We start from the raw sequence: 22,697 nt of genomic DNA on the forward strand, positions 1-22,697 counted from the left end.
TATGTATTGTATTTAAATGTGTGTCATGCTCTCCAGTAAAATATAAGCTCCATGAGGGCAAGGTTCACTTCTCACATGGATTTTGTACCATTTCCCCTGCCCCACTGAATGGTCTAAACACAGTTGATCTGAACTTTCTCATCTTCCAGTTGAGAATTTGTTTATACCTCCCCAGAGCTCTCAGAAATGGTATAAACTATTTCTGCAGTGAGAAGATAGTGTGTCATAGTAGATAGCATGCTGGAATTGGGGTCAGGAAGCCCCAGGGTTCAATCTCTCCAATAGATAATTATGAGTTGGTGACACTGGGCAAGTTACTTAAATTCTTTGAGCCTCAGTTTCTTAGTTGTAAACCAAAAAGGATGGGTTGGGCTCATTGACTTTTAAGATCCCTTCTGGTTTGAAATTTATGATCCTGTAAGCAATCAGGTTTCACCTGATTTGTCAAGGTTTTGTCATCTTGTTCTCCTACTGGGCTCCCATGCTGGGAACTGGTACTGGGTTTCAGATTTCAGGGCTCATAACATCAGCTTAGTATCAACTTCGTCACAAACTCTTTCCATATTTCCAAACTCCTCAGGAATCCATATTCCAGACTTCCAGATGTAATCTCTGGTTTTTCAGTGATCTGGGATATGACTTATGTACCATGAGTAACATCCTGACTGCCTCACTTGCATTAACTGCAGTATTATGAATTGCAAATACCCAAAGACAGATTTCCAATGCTGCTTTTTCACTGATTATTACATCTTGGCTGTAGTAGAGGCAGAGGGCTATTTATTACTGAGTAATAGTGAAGGTTTTTCACACAGCTGACTCTTTCGAAACTCTATCAACAGCAAGTGTGTAATAAAGGTTTGTTAAAAAGTGACATTCCTGTATGGCCTAAATAGAGACATTATGAAGGTAGAATAAAAATAAATTTTATTGGGCCTGAAAGTTTTTAAAAGGGTCTCCAAAAGCACATAAAAATACAGTGAGTAATAAATAGCTCTCTGATAATCTGAACTTGAGATAACGGTAATAATAGCAAATATTTTCTGTTCTTTTTAAATGTTAAGGGAAAGAGAGAATTTTAATTTGCAGTAGAATATGAGTAAAAATTTGGTGAGGTTAAAAAAAAGAGGGAGTAAATTTTACTAACATCATGTAGAGTTACAAGGTTTTGGATCATTTCATTTTTTTTCTTCAGGCATATTTGATATATCCATATCCATAGCATGAATTTATGTCAATTAACCATGTTAATTTATTCACAAGACCACGAAGAAAATATATCTTACCCCACTTCCCCACCCCTATTATTAAGTTTCCTATGTCATAATTTGGAAAATGCCATAACTTGTTCCCTGCAGGCTGCATGATGGGTTTAGCTCCCAAAGGCTTTGCATACCTATTTTGTCTCCAGTTGAAATGCAACCATATGGCTGCAGGCACAAGTCCAAAGATTCTGCTTCCCAAATAGATCCCATAATTCGAAGAATCTAGGCATGAAAACACAAGTGTTATACAATGCATACTTATTTGTGTTGTTTGCCTTTCCTTTTTTAAAAAAAAATCACATTGTCAAACCTAGTATATGACAGAAAAAAAATGACACAAAGTTAAACTGTTGCATTGTACTTAAGGTCAAATCTTTCTAAATTATTCATCAAATATAAATTTTGAAATAGTTTTGCAGAATAGGCTGCCTGAACTCCTGTTATGTTGTTTTTGAAAATCCTAGAAATTATTCATTTTTTTATCTATGTAAAATACTCTCTCCTAGTTCTATTTAATTCTTACTAAGTGTAACCACAACATTAAAAAACAATGATTGCTTCAGTTTTTAAAAGTCAGACACTCATACTCTGGATGACCAAAGAAACCAATAGTCTTTTATTGTTATTGGGATCTATGATTCATTGGTCTAGCGCAGTGGTGCTCAGACTTTTTGGTCTTAGGACCCCTTTACATTCTTAAAAAAATAATTGAGGATTCTCCCACAGGAATTTTATTTATATGTATTATAGCTACCAATGAAGAAATTAAAACATCTTAGATATGAAAATAGTTTTAACCTCTTGAGCTCCCTGAATAGGTCTTGGGGTCCCCCAGAATTCCAGGATCACATTTGGAGAATTTTTGATCTATATAACTATTCAATTAGAAACCTTCTCTACCACTATAGATTGGCAATTTATAGTTTTAACAGGTTCTCTAGGCACTGAGAGGGTCACATAACTACTATGGGTTGTTGTAGGGTTTACATAGCAACTATAAATCAGAGGTAGAATTTGAACCCAGGTCTTGTCTTTGAGGCTCTTGAGCTCTTCAATTTACTAAATTGCTTCAGTGTATGTTAGATAAACGTATGTACTTCATTTTCAATCTCAATTAATTAATTTTTGGTGAAGCAATTGAAGTTAATTGATTTGTCTAGGGTCACATTACCAGTAGCTTTTAGGTATCTGAGAGTTGGATTTGAACTTAGGTCCTCCTCACTATCTAGCTGCTCCCTTTAATTTTAATTTTAAAAAGTAACTGGAATAATAACAACAATCGAGTTTTTTGTCATTTTTCAAAGATTCAAAGGATTTTTTTTAGATTTAATAATTTTTAAAAGCTTGAAGGGGTATTCATTTAAACAGAAATATTTAGGACAATTCTCATATCCTTCAAAAATATTTGTGACTACCTCACCAACTAATAATCATCTTCCTTTTGATCTTCCATTTCCTCTTTTATCTGTCTACTTAGTCTCCAATCCATGTCCCTATTCACCCTTTTTCTCTCTTTCTAAAAAGCTTTAACTTCTACGTTTGAGTGTGTGTGTATATATGAAAAGGGGAATATCAGTTATGGGGGAGAAGATGTAGGTGCACATGTTCATGAACACAGATGAATGTGGAATAGCTATACAGTTTAGATATTGTTGAGGGTAGGTGTTAAGAATGATACATGTGTGTTTAAACTATATGTGCTGTGTGAACTAGGTGTTTAAAAAATCAGCACAGGGGAGTGGAAAGTACAATATGATTTATTATTTGGGAATCACAGTTGAGAAACGAACCTCTAATATGAATAAAAATAAGTCTTTTACTAAATAACATCCCGAGAAGGCCAAGGTCCTCATGGTATAGTTTACAAAGTCAATATTAAAAAAAAATTCACCAATACTTAATTACTTGAGCTGTGCTAGTCTTAGAGCCCTTTGACCTTCCGCAACAACAAATATAAAATAACTTACTTGTAAAATAAGCATGTCTTGACGCAAATCATCTCCATGTTTGAAGATAATTCCTATCGTTTCATTGGACTGGGCTGTGGGATCAGCACATTTGAATTCAAGCCATAAAGGCTTCTTCTTGGACGCCATTACTTTGCACTTTTCAATCTGTAACAAGAGTTCACATGTTTTCCATACACAAAATGGACTCTTGGAATACAAACACAATGTGCGTTCTCTCTCTCTCTCTCTCTCTCTCTCTCTCTCTCTCTCTCTCTCTCTCTCTCTCTCTCAATATATAAATATATATTCAAATCCTTTTTTTCCTATTAAAGAGATTCCCTATAAACATGCTACATTTGTAGGTTTTGGTTATTTTCAAATAGAATTCTTAAAGAAAAGATAGCATTTGAGAAGGGATAACCAATGAAAACTGATGTTTAAATAATATGTTTAAATTTTACAGAAGTAAGAAAGAAGGAAAAATACATTTAGTAAGAACCTGCTACATGTCAGATGTGCTAAGCACTATCTCATTTGATGCTCACAACAATCCCTGGGAGGTAGTACTATTATGAAGTCCATTTTATGAAACTGAGACAAAAAGATTTTACTTACCTAAGGTCAGAGGACTAATAAGTATCTGAAACTGGATTTGAAGTTGGGTTTTTCTGACTCCAGGCCACCTACCTGATCATTAGATCCTCATAATGATCTGTGATATAAATACTTCAGATATTTTTTTCTCATTTTTCACATGAAAAAGCTGAAACTTATAGCTTGAAATACTCAGCTCCAACATCAGGCCTAGTGCCCCAAGTTAATATTACCCTTTTAGCTAAGTTCATCTTCCATGTGTTTTGTATAAATTTTATAAGTAGCTATTTTTGTGTGTTCTTGGTGTTTCCCATAATAGAATCTAAGTTCCTTGAGGGCAGGGACTTATTTTGTATTTTCTTTGTATCTTCAGTGCTTAGCTCCATCCCTGGCATATAGCAAGTGTTTAATAAATACTTGTTGCTTGATTGCTTGTTTGAGTATTTGCCTTTGCCCTAACAGGATTCAAATATAGGTCTCTCTGGACTCCACTGGATTCTTTCTATTACACTATATTACTTTTATAAGAGATTAACAAGGACTGCAAACAAGCAAGTCAAGAGAAAATTTTACAGTTAAATCTTATTGAGTTGGACCCTAAGCCTTTAGAATTTGTGGTAATTACTTGGGACACAGACCTGAGATTTTCTTTTACATTAGCAATTAAAATGAAGGGGCACTTACCTTGAATAATGAATAACTACATCTACTTCAACAATCAAATTGTTTTCAAGCATTAAATAAAACCACTTTTTAGTTTTTTAATTTCATATTTCTTGCATAAGAGGGAAAAATGCACTCATCTAATTTCCATTCTCACCTTATATTCTTCAAATTATTTATCTATGATGATAATTCATCATGTACTAGATTTGACTGTGATTTTATTGTGCCCAAATTACCTTGTATATTAGTAGAGAGTGGGAAAAATTGAATGTTTGTGAAATAATATGATGAAATTTTAAAATGGGATGTTTACTTTCAACCTCTCTAATGATTCAGCCACTTTTTTTTTCTTTTCCTGAAGTATTTTTCAATTCTTGTCTCTGATGGGTTGAGGACATGCTTTGGACTAGGCCAATTTCTTTTGTTCTTCATTCACACACTTTTCCTAAAGGATCTCACATGCTGCTATTGCATTCTTTATCTGCTGTCTTTACTAGCATTGAACACTTTACTTTTCCAATAATATTTTGTCTCAATATCTGGCTGTGAGTTTCCAAAGTGCCCTAATGCCAATAAGAAGGTCCATCTGCTAGAGGCCAATGGGGAATTCTTATAGATTCAATGGAAAGCCTCAAAGAGTCTCTTTGTTTCCCACTTTTATGAATATAAAACAGGAGTTTTGCAAGCCTATGGCTCAGAAAAGAAAGACACACAACTCTCATGGATTGTCTATTCTAGCATGAAAACAACCCCCTTAGAAGATACATTTGTTCATTAATAAGCAGCTCCTTATTCTTGATAGATTCTTGTTTGTCTATTATTGTTAGAAGAACTCTACATAGTCCCTGTTTCTCATGGAAAGAATTCCTCATAATCAAGAAAGTGATATAATAAGGGACCTAATAAGGTTTATCTGTTTACATTCCTACTTGGGAGGATGATACTTGTAAGTCCTTAGAAAGTTCTCATTATTATGACTGTTAGAAAGCATATATATATATATATATATATATATATATATATATACATACATATATATATATATATGTATATATATATATATAGGACTGTATTGGGAGAAGGAGAAGGAAAAAAAGAGAAGTGGAATGGTACAAATTATCTGCCATTAAAAAAGAGGCAAAGTGGAGGGGAAGACAGGGAGGAGAAGAGAGGGAGGAGAGGCGGGATGAGTGAACCTTATTCTCATCACAATTGGCTCATATAAGAAATAACATATATACTCAATAGGAGTATAGAAATCTATCTTACTCTGCAAGAAAGTAGGGGGAATGGGATATGGTGGAGGGAGGATGATCAGAGAGGGCATATTGAGGGAGGGAGTAATCAGTAACAAAACACTTTTGAGGAAAGACAAGGTAAAAGAAGAGAGAATAAATGGGGGTAAACACAGTCTTTGATGGAATATTATTGTTCTCTGGAAATGGATGAGCAGGATGCTCTCAGGAAAAAAACAGCTTTTAATTTTCATTAAAAAAAGAATTATTCATTTAGTTATGACTTCTTATGTCCTTTTGACATTCAAAGAGCTACCTAATGTTGTGAATGAGATTGTCTGATTTTTAATAAAGGCTAAATTATCAATTAGTATTCCTTCACAATCTCAACTGGGCCCTTATTGTAATCAGACAATATTTTTCTATCTTCAAATCAATTCATAATCAAATTGACCACTGTAGCTTTTCCATATCTTTTTATCTCTCCTCAAACTTCCCATCACTCCCCATCATCACATCCTCTCAGCTGAGAATCTTGATGAATATTGAAAAAAATCAAAGCTGTTTTCCAAGAGCTCTTTCCTCTTCCCCCTTAATCTCACACATTACTCAGATGTCCCCCCTCATCTGTCTTCTTTTCTATCTCTGTCTCACATGAGGTGATTAATTCTTGCCAAGATAAACACCTTTACCTGAATTATTTATCTCATTGTTCCTATATTCTTTAGCAAAGTGTCCTTTCTATCTCTGATTCTCCAAGGCATTACCTCCCTGATGTCACAGTCCTCTGAGAATGAAGGACAAACAACAACTTTTTTCAAGGCTAAAGTCCTTAAGTAGGTAATCTACAATCAGTGTCTTGGCTTACTTTTCTTTTTCTCTAATTGAACTTCTGTAGTTTGGTTTCAATTAATGCAAATGTAAAACCTTGTAGTGTTCAAAAATCAACTTCAACTTCATAAAGTATAAAATGGGAGAGAAATGATTAGAAATATTTTGCCTGGGGGAAAAAAGATCTTGAAGCTTTAGTGGTCCCAAAATTCAATTATATGTATATTGAAAAGCCAATGACGCAATCTTGGGTTGTTAAAAGAGGCAGAACAGTGGCATAGGTATTACAATCTGCAAGATTATTGGCAAACAACTTCTCCTTATTGAGTTTCAAAATTCTATCCCTAAAGGAAGACATAGGCCTAAATAATTTATATTTGTAGTACTCAAATTCGATGTTCTTATAATTCATAAGAATTATTATTCCCATTTTACAAAAGAGATGGACTCAAAGGAATTGAGTTATTATATAGAGGAGTTGAAACTTAAATCCAGATCTTTTGAAAGAGATCCCAGTTATTTTCATAATATCCATGTTTCCTGAAGAACAGAAGACCTGTTATTATCCTTTCAAATTGAAAAATTTGAGAGTGCAGTTTTTGTAGCCACAGTCGTGCCCTAGTACTATATTCCTAAGTGTAGATACTTCTCCTTTCAATTGCTAGGTCTATGTTTCTACCCTCTCAGGAAGTCTTTATGAGATCTGTGGCTGAAAGAATTTAACCCCCAGTGGCCATCTTTCTGGGAATAAGCCTCTGCATCTTTAACCAGGCTGGTCCTCAGGTGACAGATCCAGTCTAGCTAGATTGGTTTTTTCCATGCCTTCCAGATTGGTTGGAGTTCCTTATATGTTGGGGTTAGACTCTAGAGTAAGCCCTCACTGAAATTGCATGTATGTAAAAAACTATTACATGATACCACATCTATAGTATGCATGGAGACTAATACTTCTCATTGACCAGTGATTAAAATAGATTAAAGTCAGCACTCTTACTGCTCTCCACCCCTCTCAGATACATATCAGTCATGTCAACTGATGGACCAAAACAGGACATAACACAGAGAACTTCAAAGTGACAGACTCCAATGGGACACTTACCATGAGCGTTCCAGCTCTCAGGCCAGGATCATAGGGAACTCTAAAACTTTTTGGAAGATTAGAATTCTGAAGGCTTTCAAGCTTTTGTTTAAGTTGTGAAATAACTGCAGTTGACACATGAGAAATAAAAAAGAATTCATCAACATTACCAGCACTCAATAACATAATTTTTTTTCACTAAGCTTACTTAGTGAACTTTTAGCAATGACTCAGTTTTGCAAAAACAGACAATATAGATGATCAGATTTTTAGATGACTCAAAAATGGGAAGGAGAGGATCCAAAAAGATATTAAAAGGCTAGAACATTGAGGTTAATCTATTAAGATGAAATTCAGTAAACCACTACATAGCATTTCCAATCCCTCTGTTTTTGTCCACTTGCATTTTTGATTTCCTTCACAGGTTAACTGTACACTATTTCAAAGTCTGATTCTTCCTGTGCAACAAAATAGTTGTATGGATATGTATACATATATTGTATTTAACATATATTTTAACATATTTAACATGTATTGGTCTACCTGCCATCTGGGGGAGGGGGTGGGGAGAAAGAGGGGAAAACTTGGAACAAAAGGTTTTGCAATTGTCAATGCTGAAAAATTACCCATACATATATCTTGTAAATAAAAAGCTATAATAAAAAACAACTAGAAAACAAACAAAAAAAAGATGAAGTTCAATAGTGATAAATGTAAAGTAATACATTTTGGTTAAAAAAATCTACTTCAAAAATACAAGGTGATGGGGGGGAAAAATCTGTTTTGATCTTGACAAAGGAGAAGAGAAAGTAAAAGGGTTGCAGGAATTTGCTTTTTAGGTGGGAATGGGGAAAAACACAAAATATTTTTACAGTCAGAGTACACATTCAGGTAAGTACCTATATAGGTCTATAAGGATAAAGCACGGAACCTGAGATTTTAACAATTCAAGTTAAGAACTATTTATTAAGGACTTATTTGTGTCAGGCACTATATTAAGTATTGCGAATGCAAAGAAAGACAAAAACATGGTCTCTCTCTCTCCTGAAGGAATACATACATATTTTAATGAGTCTATACCATGTTTCATTGGGAGTTCTCTCCCAAATGAAAAGGAAATTCTTTCTACCCATTTTTAATGATGTCTTCTCTGCTAGGTATAGTTTCAAGAATTATTTTCTAAGACATTCAGAGGTTAGTTGCTGCATTAAGAGTTGCCCAGGGTTGCATAGCTAGTATGTGAGTCCCCTTTGAATCCAGGTCTTTCTGGCTCCAAAGATAGCTCTCTACTAAACTCTCCTGCCTCTCATCACGTAGGTCTATAAACAGTTAAATCACAGTGAAGGAAGGGAGCTAAAAGGTGACCTACAGCAGCTTTTTTTCCACTTTGTGATTGAGAGGTGGGAGTAGGCCAAAAGGAGTTGGAGGCTTAAGAACTGATAGGAAAAGAGATAGGATTTTATCTAATGCAAACTTGTATGACTGATGTAAACACTTTAAAAAAGAGGAAATTGTGGTGAGTGGGGGGTGGGAGTTAGAGGATAACTTAACATTGCTAAGAAGTTGTTTTTATTTGCTTTTAGCACTTAGAGAAATCAATCCAAAGTCAAAGTTTCAATATCAAATAGATGAGAAGTCATGATAAATTAGATTGATGGTCCCCAGTCATAAACAATTTGGAGGAGGAGAGAATATCAGAAATAGGTTCACCAAGAATCACAGCATGAAGCTGGAAGTTCTGAGTACATAGATCTAGTGTATGAAACTAAAGACTGAGAAAAATTCTCAAGTTTTTATTTTTAAAAAAAGCCCAAAAATTGGGTGTGGGGGGAGATAAACTAAATACCTATTTAAGTATAGGAAAGGAAATGTGAAAAAGTAAGTAATAATATGTGTTCCTTTTGAATGCAGTTGTTCTTTTAAGGATTATGTTTTGAATATTATATTGGTAGAACATTTTTCATAAATATTACCTTTACTCAAAAATCTGAAATATTGTTCCTTTTTCTCCCTCCCTCCTCACCATGTAGACAGAATTTAGAATTTTTTTTTTTTTTTTTTTACCTTTTGCACTTGGCTGTATTAAGAAGAAGAGCTATACTTTTAAGAATAAGGAAGGTAACAGAGGACCCATCTTATGATACTTGAGAAGAGAAACAAAAGCATGGAAATTGTACCTTGGGAAGTGACATCGTACTTTTCAGCAGACAGTGATTTAATCTCAATAGTGACTTTTTGTAGCAACCTGATTACTTGAACTTGTTTTGTGAAATCCTCTAACATGGCCATGCCGCAGCCCCTCAGATAAGCTTCCAGGATCACTGCAAATCGTTGCTGGTAATGTCTGGACTGAGCAATCTCACTTCTCAGAAACCAAAACAAGAAATGACCAATTCTCTTGTTCTGAGAGTGGGAAAAAAGTTGTTGAAGATGGTTAATATGAATGACATTTGGGGTCTATCAGTAAATGAAAGAGATAAGGCTTAGGCACAGGATCTCATTGGTGTAGGGAACTCCCAGGTGAGGAAATTCCCTTTACCAACATAGGTCATCATATTCTCTGCATTTTAGAGATTGAGAGTCCTGAGGGGAAATGACTTGTTCATAGTCTATGTGACCTGAACTCAGTTATCTCTGGCTTCAAGGAAGGTTTTAGTAAATACTTCTAAGATAGTAGGATACTACTTCAACTTCTCAAACTGTAGTTTACCTCATATGGGGTCTTGTGACTGAATGTGGAGATCATGAAATTATGATTTATTATTAGGAAATGTTTGGCTTTTATACCTATTTCACATATCATATACCAGGAGTATTTCTCATGCAAAAAAATCAAGAAGCCCTGTAGTAGATCATACTACCTCAGTGAAAGGAAAACTGGTTTTAAACTCTAAAGTGATAGCATACTATGCTGTGTTGATGCCTTGGTTAAAAGAAAGCTAGTTTAAAAAAAAAGTCTCTACTGTTAGCAAAACAAGAATACTTACTCTCAAACCACGTTTCAGCAGAAATCTGGCAAGAGCACTGTCATGGTATGGTTCAAATTTCACAGCCTAAAGATAAAACACATTTATGTATTTATTCATGATATATAAAGGCATATGTCAATGCATCCAACTATACAGATTCTTTTACCTCTTGTTAAGAAATAACTAAAAACCAAAAGGAGGTCTAAGCTTCTAAAAGCCAGGACAAATGGTAAAGGCTTCATCTTGCATCTCTAGCAAATGCTAATTTTCACAGAAAAAAAAAGGGGTCATTTCCTTTTTGTTCTAAGATCACTTCAATTTGTTCAAGTTGGGATTGTAGGAGTCTTAGTGACCAAATGAGAGAGGAAGAATTTGACTCATTGAGGCTTTGATGTAGGTCTCTGCTTTGTAAGAGGAACAGAAAAGTGAGGTGGGGTGAGAACTGAGAAAATACTGTTTATAATAGATTCTCAGAGTGACCTTCTTCCCTGGGACTAGTGCCTGATTATACCACAAATAGGAGAATTACACACTTGTGTCTCTCAGGTCTTTTTCCTCTCTGAAGTCTATTGTCCCTGCTTTCCACATCAGGAGGACGTGGGATCAAGAGCTACCAATAAGTTGTCTCTAAAGGCTCACCAAAAAGTTAAGTTCAACAGATTTCATCTTCAGGCATGAGAAAAGCTGAACTGTCTGCTCCTGCTTTGTCTTTAGCTTATTTCAAGACATTCTTCATCTATTCTCAGTTCACTTCTTCCTTGAAGATGTGGGGTGTGCATGTGAACACTGTGCAACCACAGGCAGATCCAGGGAGGATGGGCAAGAAGCTAAAAAGTTTTGATTATTTTCATGCCCCAACAGAATGGATTTACTGAGGGCAGGAACTTCCTCATTTTTATACTTTCATCTTTAGTGCCTTGCAAACTACCAGACACAAAGAAAGTGCTCCATAACTGTGTTGATAGATTAATAAAGACATGGGAAGAGATCAAAGATCAATGCTTTTTTGTCTGTCTGTCTTTGCTCCTTATGATGCATATACCTGGAATCTTCTGCATCCTTTAAAGGTCAGGACAAATTCTACTTCCCCAAAAATGCCTTCTCAGATCCTCAAAGTGGGTAATGATCTTTTGTTCCTCAGAACTCATGAGAAACTTTGTTAAACTATATCATAGCCATTTCTGTATAGACTGCATAATCTTATTAACCTAGAATCTCCATGGATACAGGAATCTCAGAAAGTGTCTTTATGGAATTTTTCATGTAATGGAAAGGACACTGGAATCAGCAAGACTTCGATTGGATAAGAGGGGAACATGTGTGACAGAAAGAGACTGAGAATGTCTCCCCTTCCAGGGAAAGTCTATATCCCAGACATTTTGATTCCAGGAAGGAGAAATTATTTATTGATTATTTATAAATATATTATATATCATATAATATGTATAATTATTTATAATATATATTATTGATTATTTATAAATATATTATATATCATATAATATGTATAATTATTTATAATATATATTATTGATTATTTATAAATATATTATTTATATTTAAGGAGAAATTATTGATTATTTATGTGCTATTGTGAGTTCTCTGTGTTTTGTTCATTTTGGAGGGGTCTTCAATAATCATGGTTATCTTGTGAAAGATTATGACACAAAGAAGGAGCAGTGGAAGATGGGACAAGACTTTGAGTCTTGGCTCTCATATACATACTTTTTATATTCTTTGTACTCTGAAGTTTCAGGCACTTCAGCACAAGTACTTTATAGGATTGTTGTAAGAAAGAAATTTTGTAACTCTTAAATGTAAATTATGTAATATTCCAAAGAAGGAGACAATAAAAAGTAGAGAAATTATATTTTGTTCTATAGAGAATAAAATCAAAGAATTCTAAAGCTGAAGGATACCTGATAGCATCTAATCTGTTTCATCTCATTTAAAAAATGAGAGAAATAAGACCCTAAGAGTTGATGTAAATTGGTTGTGGTCAAGCAGCTGGCTTATTACCAGAAGAGATGATAATAGCACCTGCATCTGTTGACTTCAAGTTAAGTGTCACATCATGCCAAAAAAGAAAGTTTCTTCTCTAACAGTAAAGAGCTAGTTTGACTAAGAGGATTATTGACTCCTATTATTGAAAAGCTGTATGAAACTCTAAAGTATTAGACATGAAATCAGGAGAACCAAGTTCAAATCCATCCTCTTACACTTACAAGCTGTGTGATCATGAGTGCCAATTCACATCTCAAAATCTTGGTTTCCCCATTTGTAAAATGGATATAACACCTGTACTACCTACCTCGAATCCTGCAGTATAATGATACCTCTTCACAATGATTCTTTTGAGGAAATTCTAAAACTTAAAAATACTATGTAAATATGTTATCATTGATTTAAAAAACAAAAGAGAGAATAGAGGAAAAAGAAAAGATAAATGTGGCTAGAAGAGCCAAAAAAAAAAGATAAGTGGTATCTGGATATAGTTGTAAACACATACATATCTATATCAGATGTAGAGAACCAAGGAAATTTAATCAAAGTCATAATCATGAAATAATAAAAATAATATAATGTTTAGAGTGCTTTAAGGTTTGCAAAGTAATTTACTTGTTATTTGATTCTCACAGAGACTTTATGTTATAACTGATATTATCATTCCTATTTTACAACTGGAAAAGTTGTAATTGAGAAAGATTGTCCAATGTTATACATTTAGTGTCTGAGGCTCCACATCCAGTGCCACCTTCTTGCATGAATATAATATTAATTTGTAATCTCTTCATGTGTTTTTCTATAAATATCCTTAGATTATTCAATTTTTCTATTCAAAAAGAAAGAGAATAGAAAGCACCTATATCACACCAATTCACTATCCCCTATTTTTCACAGATATGGAGGGTCCATAAGAAGGTACCAAAAATTTGGTTGGGTCTCTGGTGCAATTGTTTCCTCCCACATTGTAACTGATTAAAAGTGGCTTATTAAACATGTTTCTGTTGTGCCAAAGTTTCTTTAAAACAAAACAACAAAACCCCAACCTTTTCATGGGTGTGGTCAAATACATGCAAATTTAACTGCAATGAAGTTGCTGGCTCTAAGAATGTAATAAGTCATTCCAATAGTAAGTGTGTACATTCATTCTGGTACTTTAAAAAACTTTTCTTGATTGAATGTGACAGTTGATACTACATTTTTATGAAGTTAGTATGTAAACCTCAACTTGGAGAGGATTTTATTTAGGTAACAGGAATTTAAACACACTTGAAAATATAGTGCAGCACTTTTTTTTTTTTTTAATGGTCAAAGTCATATTTAAATTGTGCCTACTAATTTGAATTTTTCACATTATTATTTCTTGATTTCTTTAATTTCCAAGCAGGCAAAATTGAAAAAAAAAAAGCCATGAAATTCCCAGGTCTGCAAGGTTTATTCACAAAATAGCTAACGAGAAGCAATGTAGTTGGGCCCTTGACATGGAACAGAATTGAAATAAATTTAGAGTTTAGATAATTCTGTTTAGCACAACAAAATGAGAAGATTTTTTTTGTTGTTGTGCTATTAATATTCTGTAATTAAATGAATGTTGGATGGAGGGAAGTAAAAAAAAATTGGATGCTCTTAGATGATATGTAAAGACGGTTTACAGAAATGGTTTTTAAGAGTCTGATGCAAAGATAGAAATGTAATAGCTAAGAATGAGAACTTGATTACTGGCAAGGGGATGTGACAGAAATAAAAAACTCGATCTGGATTTAAAAGTCTTGCCTCTGACACTAGCTTAGGTGTATGAACCCAGGCAAGTCACTCAACCTCTTACTGGTTAAATGGGAATAACAAGACTTATAATATTGACTTCAAAGGAGTATGTTGTAAATCCTAAAGTACAATATAAATGTAACTGCTATTACTATATTTGGCTGGAAACTTTAGCAACAACTTGCAAAAATGGATGATTTGGCAACTCACTGCCTAACATATAAATTAACTGATTTCTGCATTAGTCCTTCCATCTCCTCCTAATAAGTACTTGCTATACAAAAAGTATAGCATAGTGGAAAAGATGAATGCATCAGGAAAGGAGAACTGAGTTCAAATTCCACTAGTATGACTGATCAAATTATGTTAACTAGGGCAGGTTACTTAAACTACTTGGGCCTGAATGCTTATTATATCTTGGCAATGGGGATGATAACAGCATACTTGCCTGTAAATAGGGGATTAACTCAGATGAACTCTTGAAGCCTGACTTTAAGCAAATCATTCTTCCACCTAACTTTGCCTTCTTTTCTTACCTATAAAATAAGGGATAGGGACTAGATGGTCTCTAAAGATTTTTCTGATTGAAAATTTTTTATGCCGATGAATCTTCTGGCTATAAGATATGATATTGTTAATAAAATAATTTATTAATAAATATAATTTATTATTTGGTATAGACAATTTGTGTTTGTGATGAATGCCATCAAATGGCATTTTTTTAATCTCTTGTTCTCACTTACAAAAGAACATGCCTTCTGCTACTCCCACTTCTCCATCCCTGAAAACTTATTAACACTGACCTGAGTAGAGCATTTATTTAGAATCATAGCTGTAGAATATCAGAATTGAAAGAGACATCAGAAATCAATTCTACATTTTATATATATAAGGAAACAACTGAGACACCAAGAGATGATGGGACTTTCCCACAGTTACACAGCTGGTAAATATTAGAACTAGGATCTGAATGCAAGACTTCTGGTTTTCAGTCTAGTGGTCTTTTCTGCTGCCTTACACTATTCCCTAGATCTTTGTTGTTATTATTATTGTTAAAGCAATAATGACTTGCCTAGAATCATACAAGTGGTGTTTCAGATTAGATTTGAACTCCAGGTCCTTTTTTCCCCAGGGCTAGTGCTCTATCCACTGTCCATCTTAGCTGTACCTTTCCTAAATCTGAACAAGTACCTTATACATCTCTGGAAGAACTCATCTCCAATTAAAGTCTAAGACACTATTGATATTGTGTTATAGACAAGCATTTAATGTAGATTTTACAGATAAGAAAACTGAGCTAAAATGAAATAGCTAGGTAGAAGAACCAGGAGAGCTGCTCTTGCATTCCATTTCTATCCCACACATTCTGCATGAATCAAAGTGAAGAATTACTATCAGTCTAATTCCCCTAGAAGGTGATGGCCCCATTTACTCTATAATAAAAGCTCATGTTTATATAGCAATTTACAGTTTATAAAGGCATTATCTTTTAATTCTCCCATAAACTCGCCCCATGTTGCCTTGAGCAGTAAGAAATAAATGGAATAATTTGCTATTTGGTGAGTTGATTTCACTATAGTTACAGGGTGTACAGTAGACAGAATAATGGATTTAGAGCCAGAACTTTGGATTTGAATCTGCTGGTGACCTTACACAAATCAACCTCTCTGGGACCCAATTGTTCATTTATAGAATAGAGTGAACTAGATGGCATGTCCCTCTGAACTCTAAATCTGTGATCCCATGATAATAGAACTACTCTGTAGTTCAATCTTATTAGTTTCCTTTTTAATGACACATTTAAAAACATTATTCTGAGAGGCTTGCCCAGATTGTCAAAAGGTTCCAGGGCATTAAAAAAAAGGTTAAGAATTCCTGATCTGGTTCAACCTCCTCATTTTGCACAAGAATAAATTAAAGGACAGAGATGTCAAGGATCTGGTTCTAGATGACAGAATAAGTTCTTTGAAGAATCAGAACTTGTACCTGCCCTTTCCATAACACCATGCTGCTTCCTTCCCAGTCCTAAAACACTGAACAAGAGTCATTTTTATAATTGGTGAATGAGGTGCCTGTGTACATGCAAATAAAGTTCTTGTGATTGTTTCCTTTAATAATTCAAACATTTTTTTTTTACCTGAACTAGTTGCAGCAGGTAATGCAAGACATCATCATCCTCCAAGCTTTCTAGCTTTTGAACAGCAATGGCTCTTACATTTTCATCTGAAAAGTTGCAGTCCAGGAGTTGCATTGTTAACCCAACATCCAAATCACTTTGATCCCAAGCTTCTCTTCTGGCTAACAACTGGTATGTTTTGGCCACAATTTCTTGTTGCCCCCATTTCACTGAGCTAAATAGCTTAGGATACGCTTTGGGATGCTTAAGGCTTTCATACCTAAAATGCCATAGTAATTCTTTGTCCTTTGCGGTCAGTGGGTTAAGTGGGTCAGTGGCTATGATCTCTTCCAGCTGTTTTCGAAGCTGATTGGGCATTTCTCCCCGTACTCTGTCCCCTTCAGGATCAGGCATGGGCCTGTGCTTAGGCAAAGCTATGGGGTGGCAATAATTGTCTAGCAGAATGGAGATTGACATAGAATTCTCCTTATCAGGGTTGGTTGCTGATGTAAGCTTATCAGCATTCATGCTTCCTTGGTTCTCCCCCTTCCCTGATATCTTCCACATGTGAAGGACATATTCTCCATGCCTCAAGAGAAATCGGTGGTCTATTAACAGTAGGTTCACGTAATAGAGTAATTGAGTTTTGCCTTTGGCTTCAAAGCTAGAAATCTCATGAGATCCAGAAGCCTTGGAAGACTGGGATGGTGCTTTTCCACAGTAAATCTGAAGGTTCAGTAAAGCCCCTTTGGGCAAGTCCTTGATTTTGATATCAAACTCAAGCCACACATTCCAGAGCACCTCCTCTGTGAAAGGTTTAGAGGTGGTTCGCCTTTGGCAAAGGACCTGCTGCCCATGTTGGATGTTTGCTTCCACAAAGACCGTTAGCTCAGTGTTCCGAGGGAGCACAGGGATGTCAATGCCTCTGATCTTGACCCTAAACCTTCGGTCACAGTCCCATAGGGAAACAGTAAACACTTTCTCATGATTCTTGCCGTTTATTGTCAGCTGCTCATGGTAGCCTGTGACTCCTGTACAGTCATCTACAAGTGGCCAATCCTCCTTCCTCACTTCATCCTGCCCTGGGTCAGGAGGAGTATCCAGCACAAGGTGAATCTCTTCCCCATTCTTGAGACAATGCCTGATCCATTGGAAATTCTTGATTGGTGTTTCACCCACAATGTACTCATCCCGGCCACAGACCCGAAGCACAAAATCCAGCTCATTTTGACTTTCAGGGATGTCCATTAGTGACTTCTTCTTAGCCATCTTGGTGAAGAAGCTCTGCAAGATTATACCTGGGGTGTCATCTGCAGAGACCTTGATTGTCTGACTTGTGGTACTTCGGTGGATGACAATCAAAATGCAATTATTGACGATTTTTTTCAACAGGTATGTGGGGAGTGGCTTGGAAGTGACCCAAGGATGCATGGCATAGAGTTTGGGGTCTCGATTGGCCACCTCCATGATCCGTGGAGTGACAAGACGGCGCCGGGTGAATTCCAACTCATCATCGTGTACGTTGCTCATGTTAGTGACATCATAGTCAATCAGATCATTTAGCTGCTTCTGGAACGCCCAGGTTTCCTCTGTGGGTGGCTGCCTCTGGACCACATGAATCTGACCCGTGTTTTTGTGGAGGGCTTTCCAGTACTTCACACAGTCCAATGTCTGTATCAATTGGTACTTGTCATAGATCTCATACCACTGTTCCTTTTTCTGGTACAGCAGGAGAAATTGTTCTGGGGATGATTGGTGATAGAATTCCATGGTCATGCTAGTCTCCATGGCCTGCATCCAGAGCTGTGCTTTCACCTGCTCCACATTACAATTTCCAGCTGCTTCCAGGATCACTGTTTCTTTGACTTTGGTGAGTGGGTGGATGGTGGGCAGGACAAATTCTATAGGAATGAATTCCATTGCCGATGAGTTCATACCAGCACTTTGTGGTTTCATTTTCCGCCTCCTCCCCCTGTTATCTTCTCTCAGAATCACGGGATCATGGTCCTCCAAATCCATGCCCTAGGTAAGCAGTAAGTAAAAGAAAGCAGAGATTTTAATCACAAAATGACATTTTTTTCCCCCTTTGCCAAATACCTATGAAATGTAGCAACCAAAGCCCAGGAAATCTTGTGCTTAGAAGATAAAATTGGTCCATGAAGGGCAAGAAACACTTCTCAAAATCAGTAAAATGTTCAGTTTAGGGACTATGTCCAATAATCGTCCAAGATGGAGTAGAAATTAAAATATTTTACTTTGAAGGCAGGCCATCAATTTATTTCCCCTTTCTCCATGCATACTTCTTGGGATTTAGACACACTATCTAAACTTGTCAGTATGTTCTCTGTTTCCAAATCGTCTATACCTCAACTTAATTATGCAACCTAACTCACACTTTGCTGAAATTAGTTTTGTGATGTGGTCATAATCTTGCTGTCTCTCTTTTCTGGTTAACAATACCAATAAAGGGGAAAAAATCACTATAAATCCAAGCTGTAAAAGAACTGATTAAAAAAAAAAACTACATCTAGCATATAAATAAATTAAACACATATGTAATAATGGAAAGGGCATTGTCATTGGAGTTGAAAGACCTGGGTACAAATTCCAGATTTGGCATTTAGTACTCATGACTTTAGGCAAATTAATGAATAGTTTAGTTTTTTTAATGAATAGTTTACTTTAGATGTTTTCTGATCCCTTCCAGCTCCACATCTTGTTATTTCTACATACCCCAGTTATATCCAACTTAAGTATTTGTTAGTCAAGTTAATATATGAACAATCATCTAGGAAATATTTCACTTTCTTTAAAATATATCAATATTTGCTATTTAATGATGCTTTGCACAATATAAAAATTAAATAATGACAAACTGGTGCAAAATAACTTTGTGAGTAATTCATCTAATTAATCTCTGCCACAGTAGAGACAGATATTGGTACTTCCTTTGTTAAGTCTTTCCTGCTCCCTCCAGCTGAAAGAAATAATTCCATAAGTGTTTTACTTTCCTCTAATTTATCCTTTGTGCTTATATTCTAATTCGTATCAGACTTACTGAGTATATATCTCTTACCTCCTCCACTTGGCCAAAAAGGAAAGTGTTTTGGAAGCAGGAACTCTTTTTTTTTTTTTTCATTTTTCTACCTCTAGTAACCAAGCCCTTTGAACATACAAAGTGTTTAATAAATGTTTGGTGAATTCAGTTATTAGAGATTATAAAACACTTTGTCTTAACAATGTAACATGACTAAAACTGCCATTAACTATTAACATCAATATTGCTGGGCAATTACAAACATTGATTATTGAAATAAAAATTGAAGCATGACTTATTATTCTTAAGTGATTAATATTGTCAATTCTACCAAAAGAAATAACCATGACTTATTCTTTCTTGCTTACATAATAAAGGATTCCATCATTATAAGAAAATTAATTTTGAATATCATGATACCATGCTCCGTTGTTTTATAAATAATTTTCAAATATTTGAGTTATAGTTTCTATTTACATTCCTTTAAAACATAAGTAAGGGTTACTGCATTGGAATAAATCTAAGCTATTCTTTTTTACAATTCTATTTTCAATAAACAGACCCCTAGAAATTCATGCGTCTTGAATCATTCTCTATTTAGCTCTTTGGCGTATACAGAGAAAACAAAATAGCACAAAACTTAAAAGCTGCATCAATACTTACACTAATATAGAATTTTAAAAAATCTTCCTAACTTTAAGCAAGGAAAAAAAGAACACGAAATTCTCTCTGATGTTTATGTAATAATCAAATAAGAAATTAATTTCCAAAGAAAGCAGTCTGATCTAAATACTCACAAGTTTTCCTTTAGTGAAATCTTCAAAATTATCTGATGTGTTGCTCTCAACTTTGAGGGGAAAAATGATGAACGTTTCGTGAATGAAAGGCTACGAATCTCTCTCATCTCCTCTGCTCCCTTTGAAACATCTCTCTTGCCTCCCTCCTCCCCCTCAACCTGCTTTGCCCCAACAATGACCTTCCTAATGCACCTGCTGAACTATTGTCAGAACTTGCAGATGTTTAAAAAAAAAAAAAAAAAGAGGACAAAACATGTAATGAAACTCAAAGGAAACATTATCTCACGAGCTGGCAATAGATCTTCCTAAAAATACTCTAGGTGAGGAATATAAACATTAAATTAGATATACAAAAGACAAAAAAAAAAAAAAATGAAGGGAACATTACCTGTCTAAAAAAAGCTGCAGCTATGATACTGAAGAATCACTTGCTTGGTTTTTAAAGCCAGGGCATTTTTCCCCTTCTTCTTCAACAATTTCAGTGTCTCTCTTCTGTTTTTCTAGGTCTCTTTTCAAATCCAGATGCAGAGGAAGTGCTGCAGTTACCAGGAAGGAAGTTTTGACCAAGTTGATTATACATATGATTGCTCGTTTTAAAAGTGTCAGAAATGCATTTCCTGTCATAGCAAATAAAGAGGTAGAAAAAAGAGAATGGAAGAAAAGAGGGAGAAAGAGAGCAAAATAGAGAGACAGAAATCCAAGAGGGGAAGGGAGGAAAAGGGAGAGAGAGACAGAGAGACAGAGAGACAAGAGAGACAGAGAGACAGAGTGACAGAGATACAGAGAGACAGAGACAGAGAGAAAGAGGGGGTACTTGATATTGTCCTATTTATTTTTTAACTGTGAAAGATGAATTGAAATATTAATACTCAAAATAGAACTGCAAATATACAAATATGCAAACATACAAATATATATGTAAATTTCTCAAGCTGGTTAAATTATAAGTCTAATAGTCACCTTTGTAAGTGTGATCGCTTAATATCATTAAAAGTTTTAAAGAGATGAAGTTCTGTGAATTCATAGTTCTTATCCTTATTCATAGCTGCATGTAGACATTCAAACACTTGAGGCAAAAATTCACTGGGAATGGTGTGGTCTCAGAGGGTGAATCTTGCTGAACATAATTGAAGTGAACTGGAGGAAGAAAACTTGGAAGTTTAGGTTAAGATTGAAGGAGGCACCGGTTGGAGCAGAGAAAACTGTAGGAAGTGCCCTCAACTTATTGGGTAAGTTTCTGTCATCTATGACCTATACTCACAGATGACAATAAGGCTATGGATGAGATGAAGTGAACTTTAAAGAGGGAGAGCTGGTTGTTGAGTGACAGATGGATTCTGAAAATAACAATCAAGAGCAAGGGATATGCTAAATTCTCTTTCTGAGTAATTATCAGGGCATGTGAAAAGAGTGCCAATCTTGGAAAAGGTCTCAAAAGATAGCACATCTTAAGGATCATAGACTCAGTTTCCGAGGATATATAGCTCAACCCTTTCATTTGACAGATAAAGAAACTGACATCCTGGGAAGTTGTGACTTACCTACGCTCAGTCAGGTAGTTTGGACAGAGATGAAATTAAAAGCTGGGTCCTCTGAAAACAAATCTGATACTTTTTGCAAAATTATGCTAGGAAAGAGGGCTTTTAGCAAGCCATATATGATAAAAGGAATATGAGAAGAAATACCAAAGTTGCTAAGATCACAAATTAAGAATTGGAAAAAGGCCTAGAGATCATTTAATCAAACAGCAAATGTGCAAGCTGTGGCCCAAATAGGTGAGGAGTTTTGCCAAGGTTTAATAGGTAACAGAGTGGCAGCATAAAAATTTGAATTCAAGGCCTCTAACTCCAAATCCAGTGATCTTTCAAATATACTAAACACAAAAAGGTGCTTAGAGGATACTGTGGAAAGAGAAAGAAAAAGAAAAAAAATTACTTCGGGAGAGCTAGAGTGAGTATAGGGGAGAATGGGACAGGGCATGGTAGCAGCTGCTTGTGTGGAGAGCAGTGAACTATCTTTCTGGCTCATTTCTGGAATTGTCCTGTGATTCACACTGATTCTGGGGGCCTGCAAGGGGAAGCTTTGGGACCATTGAGTCAATATGGGCTGGGGAGAACAGAGGAGCTCACTTCTGCTCTGGTTAGAAAGTTCTTCTGGGAAGAGGTGTGATCCATAAGGCACTGGGAGGGGATGGTGGTAAGGTGGAAGAAAAAAAGCAAGAAACACATCCACCATGGCAGAATTATGCTTCATCCCACAGAATGTCAGCATTTGGAACACAGTACAGAATGTCCTGTGCTGGCTTTATACTTGCCATATATTTCCCTTTTATAATACTTTCATAAATTCACTCATTGGGAGTGTTAACTTAAGAAACAAGAACAATTAAAGC

At 35.4% G+C, this 22,697-nt stretch overlaps 1 protein-coding gene across 2 annotated transcripts in view; it reads right to left on the minus strand.

Moving 5' to 3' along the window:
- The window catches only part of PIK3CG (phosphatidylinositol-4,5-bisphosphate 3-kinase catalytic subunit gamma), a 53,189-nt gene that overhangs the window by 24,952 nt on the left and 5,540 nt on the right, over nucleotides 1–22,697 (minus strand). The window contains exons 3-10 of one of the 2 annotated variants that reach the window (XM_074268355.1): nucleotides 20,694–20,841; nucleotides 20,306–20,355; nucleotides 16,493–18,493; nucleotides 10,606–10,671; nucleotides 9,796–10,021; nucleotides 7,640–7,743; nucleotides 3,233–3,379; nucleotides 1,397–1,487 (exon numbers count right to left, since the gene is read on the minus strand). In XM_074268355.1, coding sequence (XP_074124456.1) covers nucleotides 1,397–1,487; nucleotides 3,233–3,379; nucleotides 7,640–7,743; nucleotides 9,796–10,021; nucleotides 10,606–10,671; nucleotides 16,493–18,490 — 2,632 coding nt within the window. In that variant the 5' untranslated portion in view covers nucleotides 18,491–18,493; nucleotides 20,306–20,355; nucleotides 20,694–20,841. The remainder of the gene's footprint in view (nucleotides 1–1,396; nucleotides 1,488–3,232; nucleotides 3,380–7,639; nucleotides 7,744–9,795; nucleotides 10,022–10,605; nucleotides 10,672–16,492; nucleotides 18,494–20,305; nucleotides 20,356–20,693; nucleotides 20,842–22,697) is intronic. The other variant, XM_074268354.1, reaches the window with a different exon arrangement.

Source organism: Sminthopsis crassicaudata, chromosome 5, assembly GCF_048593235.1.
Source record: "Sminthopsis crassicaudata isolate SCR6 chromosome 5, ASM4859323v1, whole genome shotgun sequence".
Classification (NCBI taxonomy): domain Eukaryota; kingdom Metazoa; phylum Chordata; class Mammalia; order Dasyuromorphia; family Dasyuridae; genus Sminthopsis; species Sminthopsis crassicaudata.